Genomic DNA, 19,212 nt, shown 5'->3' with positions numbered 1-19,212 from the left:
TAAAAATGTATCTGCCTATCTTAAACAAAGAGATTGCATTTTTAAAAGACTTTAACAATTAGAAAGAATAATTTGGCAGAAACTATGAAACTGAGTGAAATCATTCGCAAATTCAGCAGAGACACAAATTGGACATGTTGAAGGGGAAATCATTTGTATCTCAAAATAAAATAAATGCAAACCCTCACAGTTAAAATAATTAGCAGCAGCAAAAGAACTCTGATGCATATCAATGTTCTGTTTATTCATTTCCTTCACTCTTGATTACATTGATAAGTAAAGCACACATCTTAACTGGCAAAGGGTAAGGCCAGTGGGATTTTAATAAGCAAACAGTAACATATGGCTGCTAGTAAACATTTATTAGAATAAATAACTGTTAGTCTTTGACAACCATGTCTACATTAATTTTCTTTCACATGACCACTATTTTGTTTGCTCCCAGTATTTCTTCTATACTCATGCAAACATTTACTGACTTTATATGGTTACATCACCTTGAGGGAAAAAATAATTTTCAACAACATGACAACCATTGTCATTGAAAGGTGCATGAGATTAAATAAATTATCAGCTGTTAAAATGAAGGCACAACTCTGCAACCACGTACTTATTTTTCTAGTAACTGGCAAACACTTCTCTAGGATGGTTCAATATAAAATGGAATTCTTCCCAAAAGAGGAAAAAAAATGATAATTTTCCAGCAATGTGAGGCATTTTCTTTCAACTGCTCAATTATGTAGCTTCCTCAAGACCAGGAAAAGTAATGTACTTCTTTTTTGGTTCCAATATCATCAAGAAATGCAAGTTAAAGCATTGGATCGGTGTAGAATAAAGTTAAACAGTGCACTATTGCAGAGGCCTGTATTTAATCCAAAATAGATCACAAATATTGCCGCTACCAATGTCTTTAATATCCAGTTAAAATTCACCACATAATGCAAGCTACATTCAGTGGTTTTTACATTAGATACAAACGTTTGTAGATTTATCGTTAATTAGAACTATTTTCCACCGAATATGTGCAAACTCAGTTGGACCAAATTTCAACTCAGCAAGATACAGAAAGGCAGTTTTTTTAACCTAACATTATATATTTCAGCACTGTAATGCACAGATCTAAGAATACATCAGAATTTAAATCTGGCAGAATTTACAATCTCAGATTACATCCAAAGATTTTAATTTAATTGATTAAAGCACTTTAGTATGCATTGGCTAGAAGTAATGTGAGGCATGAAAATTTTTATAATCTAAGTTAGAATGCCACAGATGCTGGCAGATTCAAGATCATTGCTCCTTTCGGTCTCCAGTCAATCATGATAACTTGGGGAAAGATAAAATTTGTCCTTGACAATCCCATTCCTATGGAAAACACGCTGAAAAACATTTCTAAAAACTGAACTTCTCTTTGTTAATTGCCAACTAAAGACCACCAAATTAATATGGAAATAATAACAATGGAAAATTTAGATGAATACATTGAGGACATTACAAATGCAAATTTTCCATGAACAGTACTGCAATTGGGATGACAAAGGCAGCGATCAAATACTAATTCTATGAAGACCTCCAAATTTTGAATGACAAACTTAAAACACATCTGCAGTTAGTGACACAGATGTTTACTCTTAGGATTATTTGATATTTGGACCAGAAACTTCATCTGTGTCATATTAATTTAATTTTGGAAAATGTATTGAAATATATAATCTTCCATTCAAACATTAAACACTCCAGTTAGGTTGTTATTGATAGTGGTTCTTGTGGTTATTGCACTGTAGTTCATTTAGCAAAGACAATTTGAATAAATTATAATACTGAACTATAACTATTATTTGAATTTCCCAGTTCATCAACTTTTCACACCTCATGCCTTAGTGAAGTGACATTAGCAAACCACATTTTTCTCTATAAGATGTAGCTGCTCAGTTAAAAATGAGTCAATTTTTACAGTTTAGTTGAAAGTCATTGCATCGCAGTTGAATGCACAGTAGCCCAGCTATCTGCACACTGTTGACACTTATTAGTGATTAAAATATCTCTCACAGCTATAAAAAATGTACTATTAGTATCAAAGTGAGGTCTCAGAAAACTTATCTGTAAATGGCTTCTATATAATTTTACAAAATAAAGTTGCAAATATGCTGTTACAGATAAAAGTTAATGTTAGCAAGCAATGTCAAGTCAAGATTCTTACTCCAGTTCTGTAGTTCGGAAGATTAATTCAGCTTGAATTCAAACAAAACTTAAATTCAGTTAAGCATAAATACTTAATATTTAACATTGAAATAAAATTATCTAACTTAATACTATTTGAATTCATACCAGCTACACACTAGGATAAAGAAAATACAAACAATTAAAATTCTCCAACTTCTAACAAAGGTATTCCCTCCCCCAATTTAATTAAAAATTCTAACCAGATTCCTAGACATCATTTTGATCATATTTTTAATTACAGCTGTTTCTGGCACCTAAAAATATTCCTGATGCTTAAATCTTTTAAACATTGTGTCAAAGTGATTCAAGAGAGTGTTTTAAGGAATAAAACACTATTGGTAAACACAGCTGCAAAGATTAATGCTCAGCTGCTTTAAACCTTCAGCAAAACTGAATCATCAGTAATTTGCTCTATGATTCTGAAACCTTTCTTTATATTCCTGAAGAACATGTTGAGTTATCTAGATAAAGTTGAGGATACCTTAAAAGATTTAGTATCACAAACACATTAAAGTGACTCATGGATTAATTCTGGCAAGAGTGATTAAGTGAACAAGAACAGTTGAAGACCACATATAATTTGGTTTAGTCTCATGTCTGCTTATCAGACTGGTGGTGGCATCCGTCGGTCTCGAGAGACCCTGGATCTGCGCCTGGAGTTTCCAGGGTGCAGGCCTGGGCAGGGTTGTATGGGAGACTGGCAGTTGCCCAAGCTGCAAGCCTTCCCCTCTCCACGTCACCAATGTTGTCCAAGGGAAGGGCACTAGGACCCATGCAGTTTGGCACCAGTGACGTCGCAGAGCAATGTGTTGTTAAGTGCCTTGCTCAAGGACACAAACACGCTGCCTCAGCTGAGGCTCGAACCAGTGACCTTCAGGTTACTAGGATGCCTTGCCCACTAGGCCACGCGCCTTATCAGACTAAAACCACAAATTGCATTGGTCTTAAGTTTATCAAATCTTACCCAAAAGGGGAAAACTGAGAACAGCTTCCCTTGACATCAATGAAACATGGCACAAGAGAGCCCTACTGTCATTATCACCGGCTCAAATGAAAAAAACAGCTAAATGAGTTCAGAGAAGCATAATGGGAAGCAAATAACACTGCTTTTTGAATTATCTTCCCTCCTAAAGCTAGTACACTTCTTTCCTTTTTAAATAGGTACCTATTGGCCCAATGAGTCCATTTTGGGTCTTAGAGCAAACCTTTGGCTCACTTGTTCTATAGTAATTTATTCCTTTTCGCATATCCATAAGCTTCCTTCAGTTCTTTTGCCGCAACTCGCCTCCCAATAGGAGTAATTCACAGCAGCTTACTAAGCTGCACATCTTCGGGAAGCAAATGGAGAATTTGGCAGAAGCCTATGCTATAATAAGGTGAACATACAAATTCTGCCCATGCAGCATTTTAAATCAGAATATATTTGAATTGTGAGGCAGTATTTCTACCTGCTCTGCCAATTACGGTGCAACTCTCTGTTGATTATTTCATATTTTTCAGCTACGTTTATAATTCCCATAATAATCAAGCAGCCTACCTCCAGGCTAGGAGAGATGAATGAACAAAAGATTAGTCCGAAGAATTTAAAGTGCTGGGGGGCTGGGCAACAGAGCATCTACAAGCTTACAAAGATGTGGAAGGGTGAAAGTTTGGGGCAATTTAAATGCATTACAAAAACTGCCAAATTTAGAGCATCAGGAGCTAATGCAGATAAGTGAGCACAGGGATGTGTGAATGGGATCTGATGTAGAACAAGATACAAAGTTACATTAGTGAAATTTAAGAAGAATGAGATAACAGTTCAAACATGATGCTTGAAATAAAAACTGGAAAAGCTGGAATCACAGCAGATTATTCAGCATCCACAGAAAAAGAAATAGAGTTAATCCATAGGGTTGGAGACATCTTGCCAGAATTCATGATTATGCTTAGAGTACAAATACCATAATTTGGAAATAACCCAAGGTGACCTACATTCCAAAGAAATTGATGTCTCATATGAAATCACTTACAATTTAGAAGTTTGGAGAAAGAAAATCCATTACTGATCTTTCTAGTGCAGTACCTGAAAGGGATCAGAACAGTCCCAATGTACAAATTTCAAGTAATATGCAAGGGTCCAGTGACTATACCATGTAAAATTAGCTAAGTCTTACCAACAATATTTAAAATTCTTTTATGAAAATGTACTTCAAGTTACCGCTAATCACTGCAAGTAAACAATTGATTAGTAATTTCCAACTAGCTGTTCAGCTGGCAATCATGCTATTGCAGCATTTTATTACAATTCAGAAAGTGTTATTTTTTAATTGTCAAGGCTGCAAAATGATCACTCCTGATACTTGTTTTGCACACTATTAAATTTAGCTGTAATTGTAAGCAATATATTTTTCTCCAATGCATTTGAGATTATTTTCATGTCAGCCTTTCTGTATCGATTTTTTAAACTTGTCTCTCAATTATGAATATATAAAACTTGCCAAACAGGAGTTTACAATGACTCTAGAGCACATTTCATTCAGTTCATAATTTCTGAAAGTATTCCCTACGACTGAAGTTTTTGTTTGCTTCGGTCCTATGATCGCACAAAGCTTTCTACATTTCAATTGTGGTTTATGAGAAATCAATTATATCACTTCCCTCAACTTTAGTCCTGACTGTTTAAGGACCAATCATTCAGCAAGAAGAAAGCACTAAAATCAGTCACACTCTAGCTTGGAGCAGTTCAGAGCGTGCATCTTGAAAAGCCTTAACAGCCCTCGGCCAGCGGGTAACATGTTTATGACCTTATCTACATGAGAAAAGACAATTGATTATAAGTAGGAAGATTTCTCTTATCTACAACTTTAGCAATGTATTTTTACTCTCCATCAATGACATCAAAAGAAGTATTTTGACTCCAGAGCACATTTCATCAATGTACTTCTAGAGTTGGAGCTTTGACACCAGGCATATTGACAACCCTGAAAATAGGTGGTTTTCTGTAATATCAAGATTTTTTGAAACAAAATTTCATGGTGGAGTCTGCTTGTGCTACAGCACCACCATCTGGTTGAAGAACACATTAATTCTTCAGTTTCCTCTGCAGAATTCATTTTCATTTTCTTGTTCTATATTCAAATTAAAAGTCAATAAAATTGTGTAATGGAATACATTGATGCAATGAAATGATTAAGCTCTTTTTACATTTAGTTTTGAGTATATATTTAATCACTATTCTCAAATCACATCTTGTTTATTAAATCATGATTTGCGAAATGTGGAAACTGCAGCAGCAACATGAGGCATTCTTAGGCTCAAGAGAGAGCATGAAGGCCAAATATTTGAAGAGAAAGTAAATGTGTTTGGGTAAAAATTTTAACAATAATTGTTGCAATAATTGTTTGTCCTTTCATTGAATTGTGACAGTTATTTTTGGATCCACGATCAGCTACTCTTCAATGATACTTGTTTATTTTTCTCAACCTTCTTACGGACTGTGAACATATTCTTAAAATTAATGGGTAGGTGACACAACTGTAAATTATGATCTATCACTGCAAACAATTATATATTATTCACTGATTACATTAATAATGAATTAACTATATGGTGCTGTGATGAGGTACCCCTGCTTACAGTAATGCTGAGGTCCCACTGGCTGCTTCTTCAAGTTCTAAACCTCATCTGAAGTGCTGTAAACTCTGGAGATGGAGCCTTTTATCACAATGTCCAGACTTAAAAGGATGTCTGCTCACTGTTTCATCTGAAAGGCCTCAATAAGAGAACAAAGCAAAATGCCACGGTACCAGAACAATGCTCATTGCTCACTGTTCTCACTTATCTCCAATTGATCAAGGGTGGATGATAGGCAAGCTGAATAAAGGGGAAAAAATTTTAGAACATTTTCACGAAAGTAAGGCATTGTAGTAAAAGTGGTAACTTCATTCACGGTTTACTTTGACTTTGGCCCAGAGCACTACTCTTACATTAAATATCAGGTATACCCATCCCTTGTCAATCATTGCTTATACAATTCTCCAATTATAATCAGAATCAATAGCTGAAGAAATGTTCTTACACTATGAAGGAAGTCTGTGTTCTGAAAGATTGCTAAAACCTCAGAAGGTCACAAAGAAAGAGATTATACATTTTAATCTCAATTCTCTCAGGCCTTTTAAGGACCGCATGAAGAAGCGTTTATGACAGTAGAGCCCTACCACATAACATACAATGAAAAGGGGAAAAAAGTCAATAGCATTATGCTTGAAACTCCTCTAAGAAAACCAGAATGATAACATCTAATTAAATAAAGAAACTGTTTGAGAGGAGGGAATGGACCCAGAGACAGAAAACACTGCTCATTGAAGAACAAATAAAACATTACCATAGATTTTAAAACAAAACAAGAAACCTATACTAATATAAGGTAAGGCACAGATACATTGGAGTCAGTCTTGACAATTGACTGCTGATATTTCCAGTTGAACACATCTTGGATATTCAGGCAATCACTCCACGTTTTTGTATTTTGTGAACAGGTTGTAAAGCACTCTCAACGTTGACTTCAGATCCAAATTTACAACATCTGATGAAAGAAAATGCAATTCAGTTATGTTGAAACATAGCAAAATGTAACAATATTTAAATTGCAAAGAAGGAACCTCAAGTTAAATTAGTGGAGAAAGAACAGAAAAGGGAAAACTAGGCCAGCAGCTTATAATACTGCAGTATTTAGCAATAGTCATTTATTACAATTATGTGCAAGAATTTACATCATAGTGTTCTAGGTAGAATAGTACAGGCCCTTCAGTTCTTGATGCCTGTCCCAAATACTACAAATTAAACTACATATTTTCTGCCTTTACAGGATCAAAATCCCTCCATTCTCAGCAAATTCATGTGCCTATCCAAAATTTTCTACAACACCAGAATTATATCTGCTTCCACCACTAATCCAGCAGGCTGTTTCAGGCACCTACCACTCTGTAAACTCCCCAGCACATCTTGTTTACACTTTCCTAATTAAATGCATGCCCTCCAGTATTTGATTGTAGAACTTGGGGAGTTACTGCCACATGGTATTAAATTCTTATGGTCAACAGGAAACAAACATCACAGGGAATAAAGTCAACAGAGCCAGATTTTATCCTTGTCCACAAAATGAGCCATATTTGCACAAGGCTACCTATCAGACCAGCTGATATTCTACCCTTGGTTATTATTAGCATGTGTGACATGATTGTTTCTTGCCATATTTCAGCCACGCCTGAACATCGTCTAGTCATGCACGCAAGCAAAGACTACTTTGTGAGGAATTGTGAATGGAATTGAATGTTACATAACCATCTGTGAGCATTCCCAGATCTATTCTTATGATGGAAGGGATAAAAGAAAATTTGTTGATGAAGCGGCTGAAGATAAACTGGGTTAGGACTCTGTCCTGAGGAATCCTGACAATGACGTTGCGAAGTTTAGATGATTGAATACTACAGTTAACTTCTTTTGTTTGAGGTATGCTCTCCACTGGTGGCAATTTTTCCCCATTATTGCCCATTGGTCTTCAGTTTCACTAAGGTTCCTAAATATCACACTTGGTTAAACAAAGCCAGTGACTCTCTCCTCATCGCTAAGATTCAGCTTGTCACTCCACATATGGATCAAGGCTGTGAAGAGTCCAGAGCTGGGTGGTTCTCATGAAACTCAAACCAGATATGATGAGCAGAATATGGTGAATAAGTGCCTCTTCGTGGCATTGTCAATAATACTTTAAATCGAAATGATTGGATAGATTGGATTTGTCCTGTGGTTTGTGGACATGACAGAAATTGACACTGTTGGAGGTTGCCACTGCCTCGACTATCCTGGGGCACTCTGGCTAGAGGTACAGCTACCTGTTAAGTGCAGGAACTCACTGCTACATCTGGGATGTTAACTGGTCTTGGAGCCTTTCTTGTATTTGGTGCTCATCTGAAGTGAATCAAGTTGGCTGAGTGCTGGCTTCTGAAATCGTGTGGCTCTCAGAAGAAAGTTAATCTGGATCATCCACTCAGTATTTATGGCCAATTACAGCTGCAAATCCTAAACACTGCAAAATTTACAAAATGTGAGTACCAAACGGATCTAAACTTAAACAAGTTTTACTCTGTAAACTGTTACAATTGTGAACCCTATTTACTTATTTAGAGATACAGCACAGTACAGGCTGTATATCCAGCCTAATGAGTGTGAACTGCCAAAATACATTTATGTGGCCAATTAACCTACTAACCCGTATGTCCTTGGAATATGGATTATCCTTTATTTCTATGGAAATATAATATGGCCAGTAACCTTGCTTCTTGAAGATACTGAACATTATTTCATGATACAAGATCTGAGCTTCCATAGTAAAGGTGATAGTTTTCTTTTAAATTGAATTGTACCTTCTGGCCGAGCTTTTGGGTTCTTAAGCCCTCCGTCCTGCATAAGCTCAAAGGAAAATGACACGTTATGGACCTAAACAAAACAAATTAATTATATTAGTCCAATAAAGTCATCCCCAAGAGAAATAATATAATTCTTATTCTGGCATAATTCATAGCTCAAGCTATGTCCCATTCACAGCCTGCGTTGGACGACACAGATATAATATCAACTCACAGCTTGTGCAGTAATCTCACAGCTTTGTGTATTATCTGCTACAATTGCAACATTCTTCTAAACATGGGTAGAAAGCCAGTCATTAGGCTGAGACCAGAAAAACAAACTTTCAAGTTACATAACTCACATCCAGAGTCAAGAATGAAAATCAACCCATATTAACCAGAGTAAGTCAGTGTAAATGTCATATAAAATAATGCAGCAGAACATTTAAATAGAAAAGTAACAATCATTTTGCATCCTCAACATTGAAAATAAAATGTTTAATCACAGGTGCCACAAGGTATATAATTGAAATATATTTTTTGATTTCTTGTGCCAGCTACATTATTAAATGATACATTTAGAGTCAAGAACAAGATACTCAACACTCTTAATCATCTCCCACAAAGATAACCAATTTAAAGACCTTGTTTTTAAGAATTTCCATCATAACAATTCCCAAGGGATTTCATCAGGCACAAGGGAAAATAATACAGGCTCAGTCAGGGTCATGGCTCAAAAGAAGAGAAGCAGAGGTTTGGAGGTGGGAATTCCAGCAAACTCTAAGCCTTAGAAGTCAAAGGCTTAGTTCTTACTAGTGTAGTTATTGAAATCAGAGTTATACATAATCATAGGAGGAAATTACAAGAAGCTATGAGAGCTGAGATGAAAATTTTAGGGTTGTGATACTAAGGCAATGATGGTATTTAGCACTGGAGTGATGGATGCACACTTTGTGCAAGATAGGATATATGCAATTTTTTTAATGATGACCTAGAGAAGAATGGAAAGGCAAAGAGAATTGGTAAAATATCTCAGAATCAACAAAAGCACGTATGCGGGTTTCAGTGGATGATGTGAGGGAGTGACGGGATAGCTAATACTGGGGGGGGGGGGGGTGGGGGGAGTATAAATTCTTTAAGATGCTGCCACCATGTGGTCATTAGTTCATCCTTGTGTCAGCCTTGTATGACTGCCATCGAACAAGCTTAAACTGACATTATCACTTTTTGGGGATAATCTTGCTTAAGTATTTGAACACCTTTGAGTTATAAAGCAGTGTGGTCACCCACTTCAAGCACACGTCCATATTGCAAAAATGTAAAAGCAAAGAAATTCGGAGTTCATTGGTGGTGCCAGCATATTCCAAGTCAAATATCAGAATCTGGTTTTACTCCAGTGGCTTAAAAAGCAAACTCCTTGGAAATAATTTATTTCTGTGTTAATTCCAGGCTTAAGACTCTATCCGTGCCATAGAAATCCAGCAATGGCCACCTCTAACCTGTTGGTGTTTATGTTTTCCAAGCTGACTAGTTGCCAGATAAACACCTGAAATTTAAATTTAACCTCGAGAAATGTGGTGCAAGTGCAGCTGCATCATCGTCTCATGACAGACTGTATTAATACCTCTCATAAAGGTCAAGTGAATTAGAAATAATACTTCTCAGGAACTAGAAAGATTTAATAAGCATAAAACTAAATCAGAGTAGGTCCAATTTCTGACTAAGACATTTCACAAGTTTGACATTTTTGTGCAGTGTCTGTAAAACAAGACGCACAATTCTACCATCAGTGTTATTGGATCTTATCTACTTCCACTTTAAAAACCTAGATCCTTCCAAATACTGGAAAATACAGTTTGTTCATGTTTACAGTACCTCTCCAATTAAATAATGCACAACAGGAGGAACCATAAATGAGATGAAAGATTGTAACACATGAATGCTTGCTACCTTCATTGTCTTATTAAAATCAATATTCTCATGAATTTCACAATCTTTTTACTTGATTATGCTTCATTACAATTGTTATACTAACCTTCTGCTCAAAACTTTCTGGTGTCAGATAAAAGTTGTACAGAGGAACAAAATAATCTTCAAGAAGTCCCATAAGCAACACAAGGTACACACCATCTGCAAACTGACATCAGGCAGGGATTTTAGAACAACAGTGTTTTTAATCTATAAAGCAAGCAGTTAATCAAACTCAATCCATACTACTTACAACTGAATATTAGTTATTTATTTTACGTCAACAACACAATCAACATTAAAGAGATACAAGTTTGGATTTGATTCTGATTGAATTCACTTTTGGGACCTAGACATTGCAAGTAAGGATCCCAAATTCTAACTGCCTTTAAGTAGGTGACAATAAGCCATCTTTCTGAATTGCTGCAGTGCTTCTAGAGGAAGCACATCCACAATCCTGTTTGATAAAGAGTTCAAGGATTTTGACCTTGTGATGATAAAAGATGACATTATATTTCCACGTGAGGATGGCGTGTCAACTTGATGGAAACTTGCAGGTGACTATGTGCCCATGCACCAGCTGCCCTTGGCCTCCTTGGTGTTAAAGGTGCTTTTGAACTAGCTGAGACTGGTAATTCTAGTGCATCTATAGATGGTGTGCACTGTTCCAATTGAATGGCCGTTTAGGGTGGTGAATGGGATGCCAATCTAGTGGTGAACATGCTGCACTCATCGAGTGGAGAATTCCCATCACCCGCCTGAATGATGCTTTGCAGATGGCAGAAATGCCTTGCTCATCACAGGACACTTGGCCTCTGACCTATCACTTGTTGCCACAAGTACTTATGCAGCTGATCCACTGAGCCACTTGAGTTTTTAGTCAAAGGTAGCCTCCCCAGAATATTGATGGTGAAAGACTCATTGACAGTAATGTCACTGAAGGGTAGGTGGCTAAATTCTCCTGTTGGAAATGGTCATTACCACACACTTCTGGGGAACAACTGTTACTTCACACTAACAGTAGGCATGGGAAACTTTAATTGCTGAAGAGCCGCAGATGGAAATAAACAGTGTACAATCATTCTCAACATTCCAGCATTTCCTATTATAATGGAATAGAAGTCATTAATGAAGCAGGTGGCATGAGCCTAGACACTATTCTGGGTAACTCCTACAGTGACATTCTCCAGCTTCAATCATCCTGCTTCATGAGGTATGATTCCACCCACTGGAGCACTTTTCCTTTAAATATCATTTTCCTCAGTTTTACAAGTATCCTGATGCACACTTAGTCAAATACTGGCTTAATATTGTTATGTACCCCATAACTGGGTGTCTAACCAGCAGAGAAAGAAGAATCCGTTGGAGTCTGGTGGTACCAAACTAAAGGTGTTTATTAATAAAAATAAGCAAAACCATATCAATAATGCAAATATACATATAAAACAAGTTAGCAGTAATAAACCTAAAAGTGTAGGAATAATAATAATCAATAATAAACAAGCTCTATCGATGTCTAGGGGTAAATAAATTGTCATCGAATATAAAGTTCAGTTCAGTTCATGAGTGCTGATGTAGTTATGGTTGTTGAGTTGCAATCGTTGGAGAGAGAGAGAGAGAGAGCGAGCGAGATGTAACAGCTACAGCAGCCAAACCTTCCTTTGCTTTCTTAATCCGTCGTATCTTTGTTATGGTGGTCATTCAGTTATGACCCCTCTGGTTTTCAGCCAGACCGTTCTTCTGTGGTGGACTCGTCACTTTAGCATGAGTGGACACACACACAAGTCCCCACCGGCCCTGCTTTTACACTGATAGCCTTGCTGACCGACCTCCTGGTTCGGTCTTCGAAGGCCCCACCTTTCTTGTGGGTTCCAACATTCAATCAGTGTCCACTGGCGTGTCTGAAGGGTGTCTCTCCAAACCTGTCTTTTATCCCTAATCACGGGGACTCAGCTATCCATCACTCCTGAATGACTGTGTCCATCAAATAAGGCCACTCCTTCAGTCCACTGAGGAATGTTTATGAGCAAACTAGTAGAAGATAAATAACCCTTGCAGAAGTCATAATACAGTAACATCAACAGTCTCTCTCCCCCTCCTATCTGTAGCAAATGTTCTTGCCTGTTTTTCGTCTCTCTCTCATGGTCAGCATAGCAACAGTAATAGTTCATGTTTCTCGGGGGGGGGGAATGGTTAACTCTGTACCCCATTGTCCATCAGGTCTGTCATCACTCATAACAATATCAAAGACAACCTTCACTCACATCGACCCCCTCTGACTCTCAACACAGGAGCCCTTCAGAGCACTGAACTAAGTCCCTTCCATTACTCCCTGTATACCATGACTGTGTTGCCACCCACAGCTCTAATCTGCTAATTGAATTGCCGATGACACTACATTGATGGAAGAATCTCATGCGGTCTGTACACACCAGCTGTGTGGTGAAAAAGGCACAAGAGCACCTCTTTCACCTAAGATGGTTGAGGAAGTTTGGTATGGGCCTGCAAATCCTAAGAACTTTCTACAGGGCCACAATTGAGAGCATCCTGACTGGCTGCATCACTGCCTGGTATGGGAACTCTACCTCCCTTGATCACAGGACTCTGCAGAGAGTGGTGCGGACAGCCCGGCGCATCCGTAGTTGTGAACTTCCCATGATTCAGGACAGGTGTGAAAAAGACATTACAAAGACAGGTGTGAAAAAAGGGCCCGAAGGCTCACTGGGAATCCAAGCCACCCCAACCACAATCTATTCCAGCTGCTACCATCCGGGAAACGGTACCGCAGCATAAAAGTCAGGACCAACAGGCTCCGGGACAGCTTCTTCCACCAGGCCATCAGACTGATTAACTCACGCTGATTTGAGTGTATTTCTATGTTACATTGACTGTTCTATTTATTATAAATTATTATAAATTGCTATGATTGCACATTTAGATGGAGACATAACATAAAGATTTTTACTCCTCATGCATGTGAAGGATGTAAGAAATAAAAGTCAATTCAACAATCGCTCGCATCTCACTTCAATAATCCAGATCTTTGATCTGTGTTTCTAAAGTGGTAAGGTCTGGAATTGACTAGTCCTGGTGAAGTGAAACTTCGTTCAAAATATACTCAATAAGTAGGTTATTCACAACGAAGTTCAGAGTCCAGAATAAATATATTATCAAAGCACATATAAGTCACCATATACAGCTCTGAGATTCATTATTTATTTATTTAGCTACACTGCACAGAGTAGTTCCTTATAGTCCTTCGAGTCACACCATCTAGGAACCTTCAACAAACCCAATTAACCCTAACCTAATCACGGAAAAGTCTACAATGACCAATTAACCTGACTGGTATGTCTTTGGACCGTGAGAGGAAACCAGAGTACCCGGAGGAAATCCACGCATTCCATGGAGATGATATATTCCTTACGGAACGGCACCAGATCTGAATTCCAAACTCTGGAACTCCAACTTGTAGTAGCATCGTGCTAACCATTACACTACCATAGCAAAAACACTGTTATTCTGAAGCAATTTTCTTGCAGGCATACACAGTAAATCCAAGAAACACAATAGAATCAATGAAAGACTGTGCCCAATAGGACAAACAACCAATGTGCTAAAGACCACAAACGTTGCAAATGCAAAATAAATAATAACAATAATAATAATAAATAAGCACTAAATATCAAGAACATGAGATGAGTTCTTGAAAATAAGTCTATAGGTTGTGGGTACAGTTCAGTGATGGGGCAAGTGAAGCTGAGTGAAGTTATCCCCTCTGGTTCAAGAGCCTGATGATTGAAGGGTAATAACTGTTCCTAAACCTGGCGGTGTGGGTCCTGAGGCTCCTGTACCTTCTTCCTGATGGCAACCACAAGAAGAGAGCATGGCCTGAATAGTGAAGGTCCTTGATGATGGATGCTGCTTTTCTGCGACAGCACTCTGTAAAGATGTGCTCAATGGTGGAAAGGGCTTTACTCGTGATGGACTGGGCCATATCCACTACTTTGTGTAGCATTTTCCATTCAAGGGCATTGGTGTTTCCATACCAGTCCATGATGTATCCAGACAATATACTCCCCACAACACATCTATATAAGTTTATCAAAGTTTAAGACATCATGTTCTAAGGAAGTAGAAATGCTGATGTTCTTTCTTCATAATGGCACTTACGTGCTGGACCTAGGAGAGATCCTCTGTAATGATGGCACCAAGGAATTTAAAGCTGCATACCCTCTCCACCTCTGATCCCCCCGCTGAGGACTGACTCATGGACCTCCCGTTTCCTCCTCATCAAGTCAGTAATCAGCTCCTTGTTATTGCTGACATTGAGTGAGAGGTTGTTATGTCACCAGACAGCCAGATTTTCAGACTCCCTCCTTCACCAGACAGCCAGATTTTCAGACTCCCTCCTATCTACTGATGTGTCATCACCTTGATTCAGCCAGTGACAGTGGTGTCATCGGCAAACTTAAATATGGCATTGGAGCTTTGCTTAGCCTCACATTCATAAATATAAACCAAGTAGAGCAGGGGTCTAAGTACACAGCCTTGTGGCACACCTGTGCTAATGGAGATTGTGGAGGAGATGTTGTGTGCAAATCCAAACTGATAAGGAGGTATTGCGGCCAATGTCTTGAAGCTTATTAATCAATTTTGGTGGGTTGATAGCATTGAATACTGAGCTGTAGTCAATGAAGAGCGTCCTGCTACATGCATCTTCTCTGACCAGATGTTCTAGGGTTAAGTGAAGAGCCAGTGAAATGGCATCTGCTATGGACCTATTGTGACAGCAGGCAAAATGGAGCAGATCCAAGTCGCTTCTCAGGCGGAAGCTGGCACCTGCTAGATCGTCCATGAGACCTTCCATCACTTTGCCATTGACGGAAAGTGGATTGCACTTGTCCATTTTTTTGTGAAATGATCATAAAGCCTTCCATGTTGTTGGGCAGAATGCAGTAATATAACTGCCTTGGATGAGTTTGGTGAGTTCTCAAAACCAGCTTCCATAAAAGATCTTCACCATTCAAGCCATGCTCTTTTCTCGCTGCTGCCATCAGGTAGAAGGTACACTAAGTGCCTCAGGACTCACACCACCAGGTTCACGAAGTTATTACCCCTCAACCATCAGGCTCTTGAACAAAAGGGGATAACTACACTCATTCTATTTCTGATTTCCAACAACCAATGGTCTCACTTTAAGGACTCTTTATCTCATTATTTCATACTTATTATTCATTGCTATTTATTTATATTTGTATTTGCAATTTGTTGTTCATTGATCCTGTTTAACAGTTAGGGTTAGATTTGCTGAGTAAGCCCGCAGGAAAAAGAATCTCAGGGTTGTATGTGGGGATATGTATACACTCTGATGAAAAACTTCACTTTGTGTTTTTAAACTTCAGTATTGTATTGGGATGTTGTTTTATCCCAATCTTTACAGTAAGTACCCAGTGCTCTTAGTTATTTCTTGGTATTGCTTGGAGAAAAACAGATTAGCCGAAGACTAGCCTAGATGATGGTGGGGATGTCAGGAATTAACTGAGTTAAGTCTTCCACTCAACACTTCTGGGTGAGTGTGGTTGTAAGTGCTTCAGTCTTTTCTTTTACACTCACTTGCTTGGCCTTGCCATCGGTGAAAATAAGGATGCTCTTTTCTCTGGTGTTTTAACTGCCCATCAACATGATGTTGCTAGACGTCAAAGCTTAATGTGATCTTTTAGCTGTGAGAGCACAAAGCTCTATAATACTTTTAAGTATCCCAGCATTTAATCATAGAGCACTTCCATCACTGTTAGCTACACTTGGTACTGCCCCCCTCATGTCCTTCTGCAGCATGCCCTTCAGAACCCCTGGCTTGACAACAATGACAGAGCAAGGGTAATGATAAAATACACTGTGATGGAGTACAAGCCTGCTGCTGATAATTGTCCTAGTTTTGAGCTGCAAGATCTGTGCCACACAACAGAATGGAGGGCATCGTCAATGTGAAGATGGGCTTTATTTCATTAAGACTGTGCTGTGGTCACAAATGCTGTCACAAGCAGATGTATCTTCCACACACAGTGCCACCAAACCACGCTTAGTGATGGATACTGAGATCCCCCACCAAGAGTATATTCTGCACTTGTACAACTTCCAGTGCCTCCACTAGCGATGTTCGACAAAGAAGTTGATCAGCTGAGAAGCTGAAGCATAAATAGATATGAAACATAAATAGAAACATTTTCTATTACTGAAGGAATCGTGCATAACGTGTTCTTCATCAGAGGCAAGGGTTCCAGACAAGAAATCAATTGCTTTCTTTGTACAGCTTTATGAAACATAACATTTCTACCTGTGTCTCCAGTTCTGTTACTTCCAAGTTGAGTTTGTTTAGATGTTTATTCACAAAGGTGATGAGTGACTGGGAAAATAAAATGACAAAAATTAAATCATTGCTCTGCAACGCAACTTGTAGAAAATAGAATTTTAATTTTGAAATAACCAACATTGCTCTGATTGCATATCTGACTTCATTGATCTGACTGTGTATCTGATTGTATGTATACAATCTTAGTGTTTGGGCAATACCCTCCCACATTTCCCTTCTTTATTACTTGTACATTGCAACGGAGACACAACATAAGATTTTTACTCCCTTGGATATAAGAAATAAAATAAATCAAATCAAGCTAGGAAGTATGTGCGGACAGAGGCAGAATTAATATTTCAAATCAATGCCCTTTTATCAAAACTGGGAAAAATAAACCGGGATAAATTGCAAAAGAATGTGTGGCAGTAATTGGTGGGGGATATAAGCGTGGGTGGGAGCAGGGGAAGTTGCTGAGAGAGCAAAAGGGAAGATGTACTGTATGGTAGGGAACTAGAGAAATTAAATGACGAAAGTGATGATGGTACTCTGGAAAGGTGTAAATAGGAGAATACAAGTGCAATCTGACATTACCAGAGAGAATGAAAACTATAAATAATGGAATACTAAAAAATGTAAGGTACAGTGTCAGAATAGGTGATAATCTGAAGTTGTGAAATCAGTATTCATCTACACGGTTGCAATGTCCTTCAAGATCAGGTTCAGCTTTACTGGAATAGGAGGTCAGTTCCTGGGATTGAGAAGGAACTTAGCTGTACATTTTCAGTAGGTATGGTATGAAGAGGACTGTGGATTAACTGAAGGGAAAAGTATCAATGAAAGCAGAAAAGATATGCTGATATCAGTATCAGAATTTACAGAAAGTGGTCTGTTGAACATAGAAGACTGGTAATGTGGAAGGTGGGTACAAAGAAGAGGGAGCGAGAGCAAAAGGGCATGAAATTAGTCATGTACTTAGAGCTAAAATAGTAAATAATAAATAGTAAATATATGTCAAGTTACTGTGCACTGTCAGCGAAGATGCACCCAACGATGGTAAGCAAAATTGGTCAAGCAGTATAATGAGCTGTATAAAAACTCAATAGCACCAGCTTTTGCTTTTAATGGATGTTAACCATTATTAGACCAAACAAAAATCTTAAAACATAAAAAAATTGCTCTTAGTAAATCACTTAAGGTAGGTGGTTTTGATACTATATCAGCAACGGAAATGTTTTCTGTTTTGATCTCAACTATTTGTTTAAAATCAATTTAAATGTTCAAATTATTTAAAAAGTAGTAAATTTTAAGGAAGCAGAGATTGAGGAATATTAGTACAAGAACAAACAACAGTATTAACATTACTATCCACACAATGGGCTTTCAGAACATGAAGCACAAGCAAGCAGTGCCAAAAAGAAAATGAGGCAAGTATTTAAAAAGGAAAGAATATAAAATGACGCAGCAGAGAAATGAAAAGTTAAAAGGATTATAGTGGTTGGTTCCAACTGAAAACCTTCAGCACTGGCATTACATTTAACACTGCCCTTCTGTGCACAGAATATTTGACCCAAGAGTCATACGTTTTAACTCTGCATTAGAAATCATGCATCATTACATTTTTTTCAAATTGTTGATAGCACAGTCTAAAAAAATTTTTAAAACTTGATTTGAAATTTACCTTCTTAACAACACTGAGTTTATCAGGAGCATGGTCAAACAGTGTATCGAATGCATCCCGTTCTGGAATAATAAATGACAATGCAATTCATATATTCTCACAATAAATCACAAACCTAAATGTAATTTCCTCACTACTTACTCCAGCAAAGGCACCCTCTGGTTCAAGTGCACCCTTTTATTAAAGGTTGGCATTGCAATAGAGAGCTGAAATTTTAAAAAAAACTCCTCCACTTTTTTGTCTTTACAAAAAGGTTTTTGGGGGTGGGGGGGGGGGGTGGGAGACTGCATTTCTGATCCTGATCTCCACTGCTGCACGCAGAGTTTGCACATTGTCCTTGTAGCGCACATTTTCTGGTTTCCTCTCATGTCCCATAGATGTGCTGGTTAATTGGACCCTGTAAGTAGCTTCGAAGGGTGGCAGAAGATTTGTGGAGTTAAGAATGAGAACAGGTATTTGTGAAATAAGAGGGTGAATGGCATAGATTGGATTGCTTTTAGAGCTCGCACAGATTTGATGGGCTGAACCTTCAATCTTGCTGGAAATACAAAACTACATTTTTAGAGCCTGAAAACATGCTTCTACAAACATTGTGTCAGTTC

General features: G+C 38.0%; 1 protein-coding gene across 4 annotated transcripts in view; it reads right to left on the bottom strand.

Moving 5' to 3' along the window:
* Window positions 1-223: 223 nt before the first annotated feature.
* The window catches only part of LOC140734743 (beta-parvin), a 70,240-nt gene continuing 51,251 nt past the window's right edge, over window positions 224-19,212 (bottom strand). For 3 of the 4 annotated variants that reach the window (XM_073059157.1, XM_073059160.1, XM_073059158.1), the window contains exons 9-13: window positions 18,611-18,672; window positions 16,915-16,983; window positions 10,645-10,746; window positions 8,628-8,700; window positions 224-6,790 (exon numbers count right to left, since the gene is read on the bottom strand). In XM_073059157.1, the coding sequence (XP_072915258.1) occupies window positions 6,714-6,790; window positions 8,628-8,700; window positions 10,645-10,746; window positions 16,915-16,983; window positions 18,611-18,672 (383 nt within the window). In that variant the 3' untranslated portion in view covers window positions 224-6,713. The remainder of the gene's footprint in view (window positions 6,791-8,627; window positions 8,701-10,644; window positions 10,747-16,914; window positions 16,984-18,610; window positions 18,673-19,212) is intronic. The other variant, XM_073059159.1, reaches the window with a different exon arrangement.

The sequence above is a fragment of the Hemitrygon akajei genome, chromosome 10 (assembly GCF_048418815.1).
Source record: "Hemitrygon akajei chromosome 10, sHemAka1.3, whole genome shotgun sequence".
Classification (NCBI taxonomy): domain Eukaryota; kingdom Metazoa; phylum Chordata; class Chondrichthyes; order Myliobatiformes; family Dasyatidae; genus Hemitrygon; species Hemitrygon akajei.
The sequence above is the reverse complement of the archived record's forward strand: the minus strand, read 5'-3'. Positions and strand labels throughout refer to the sequence as shown.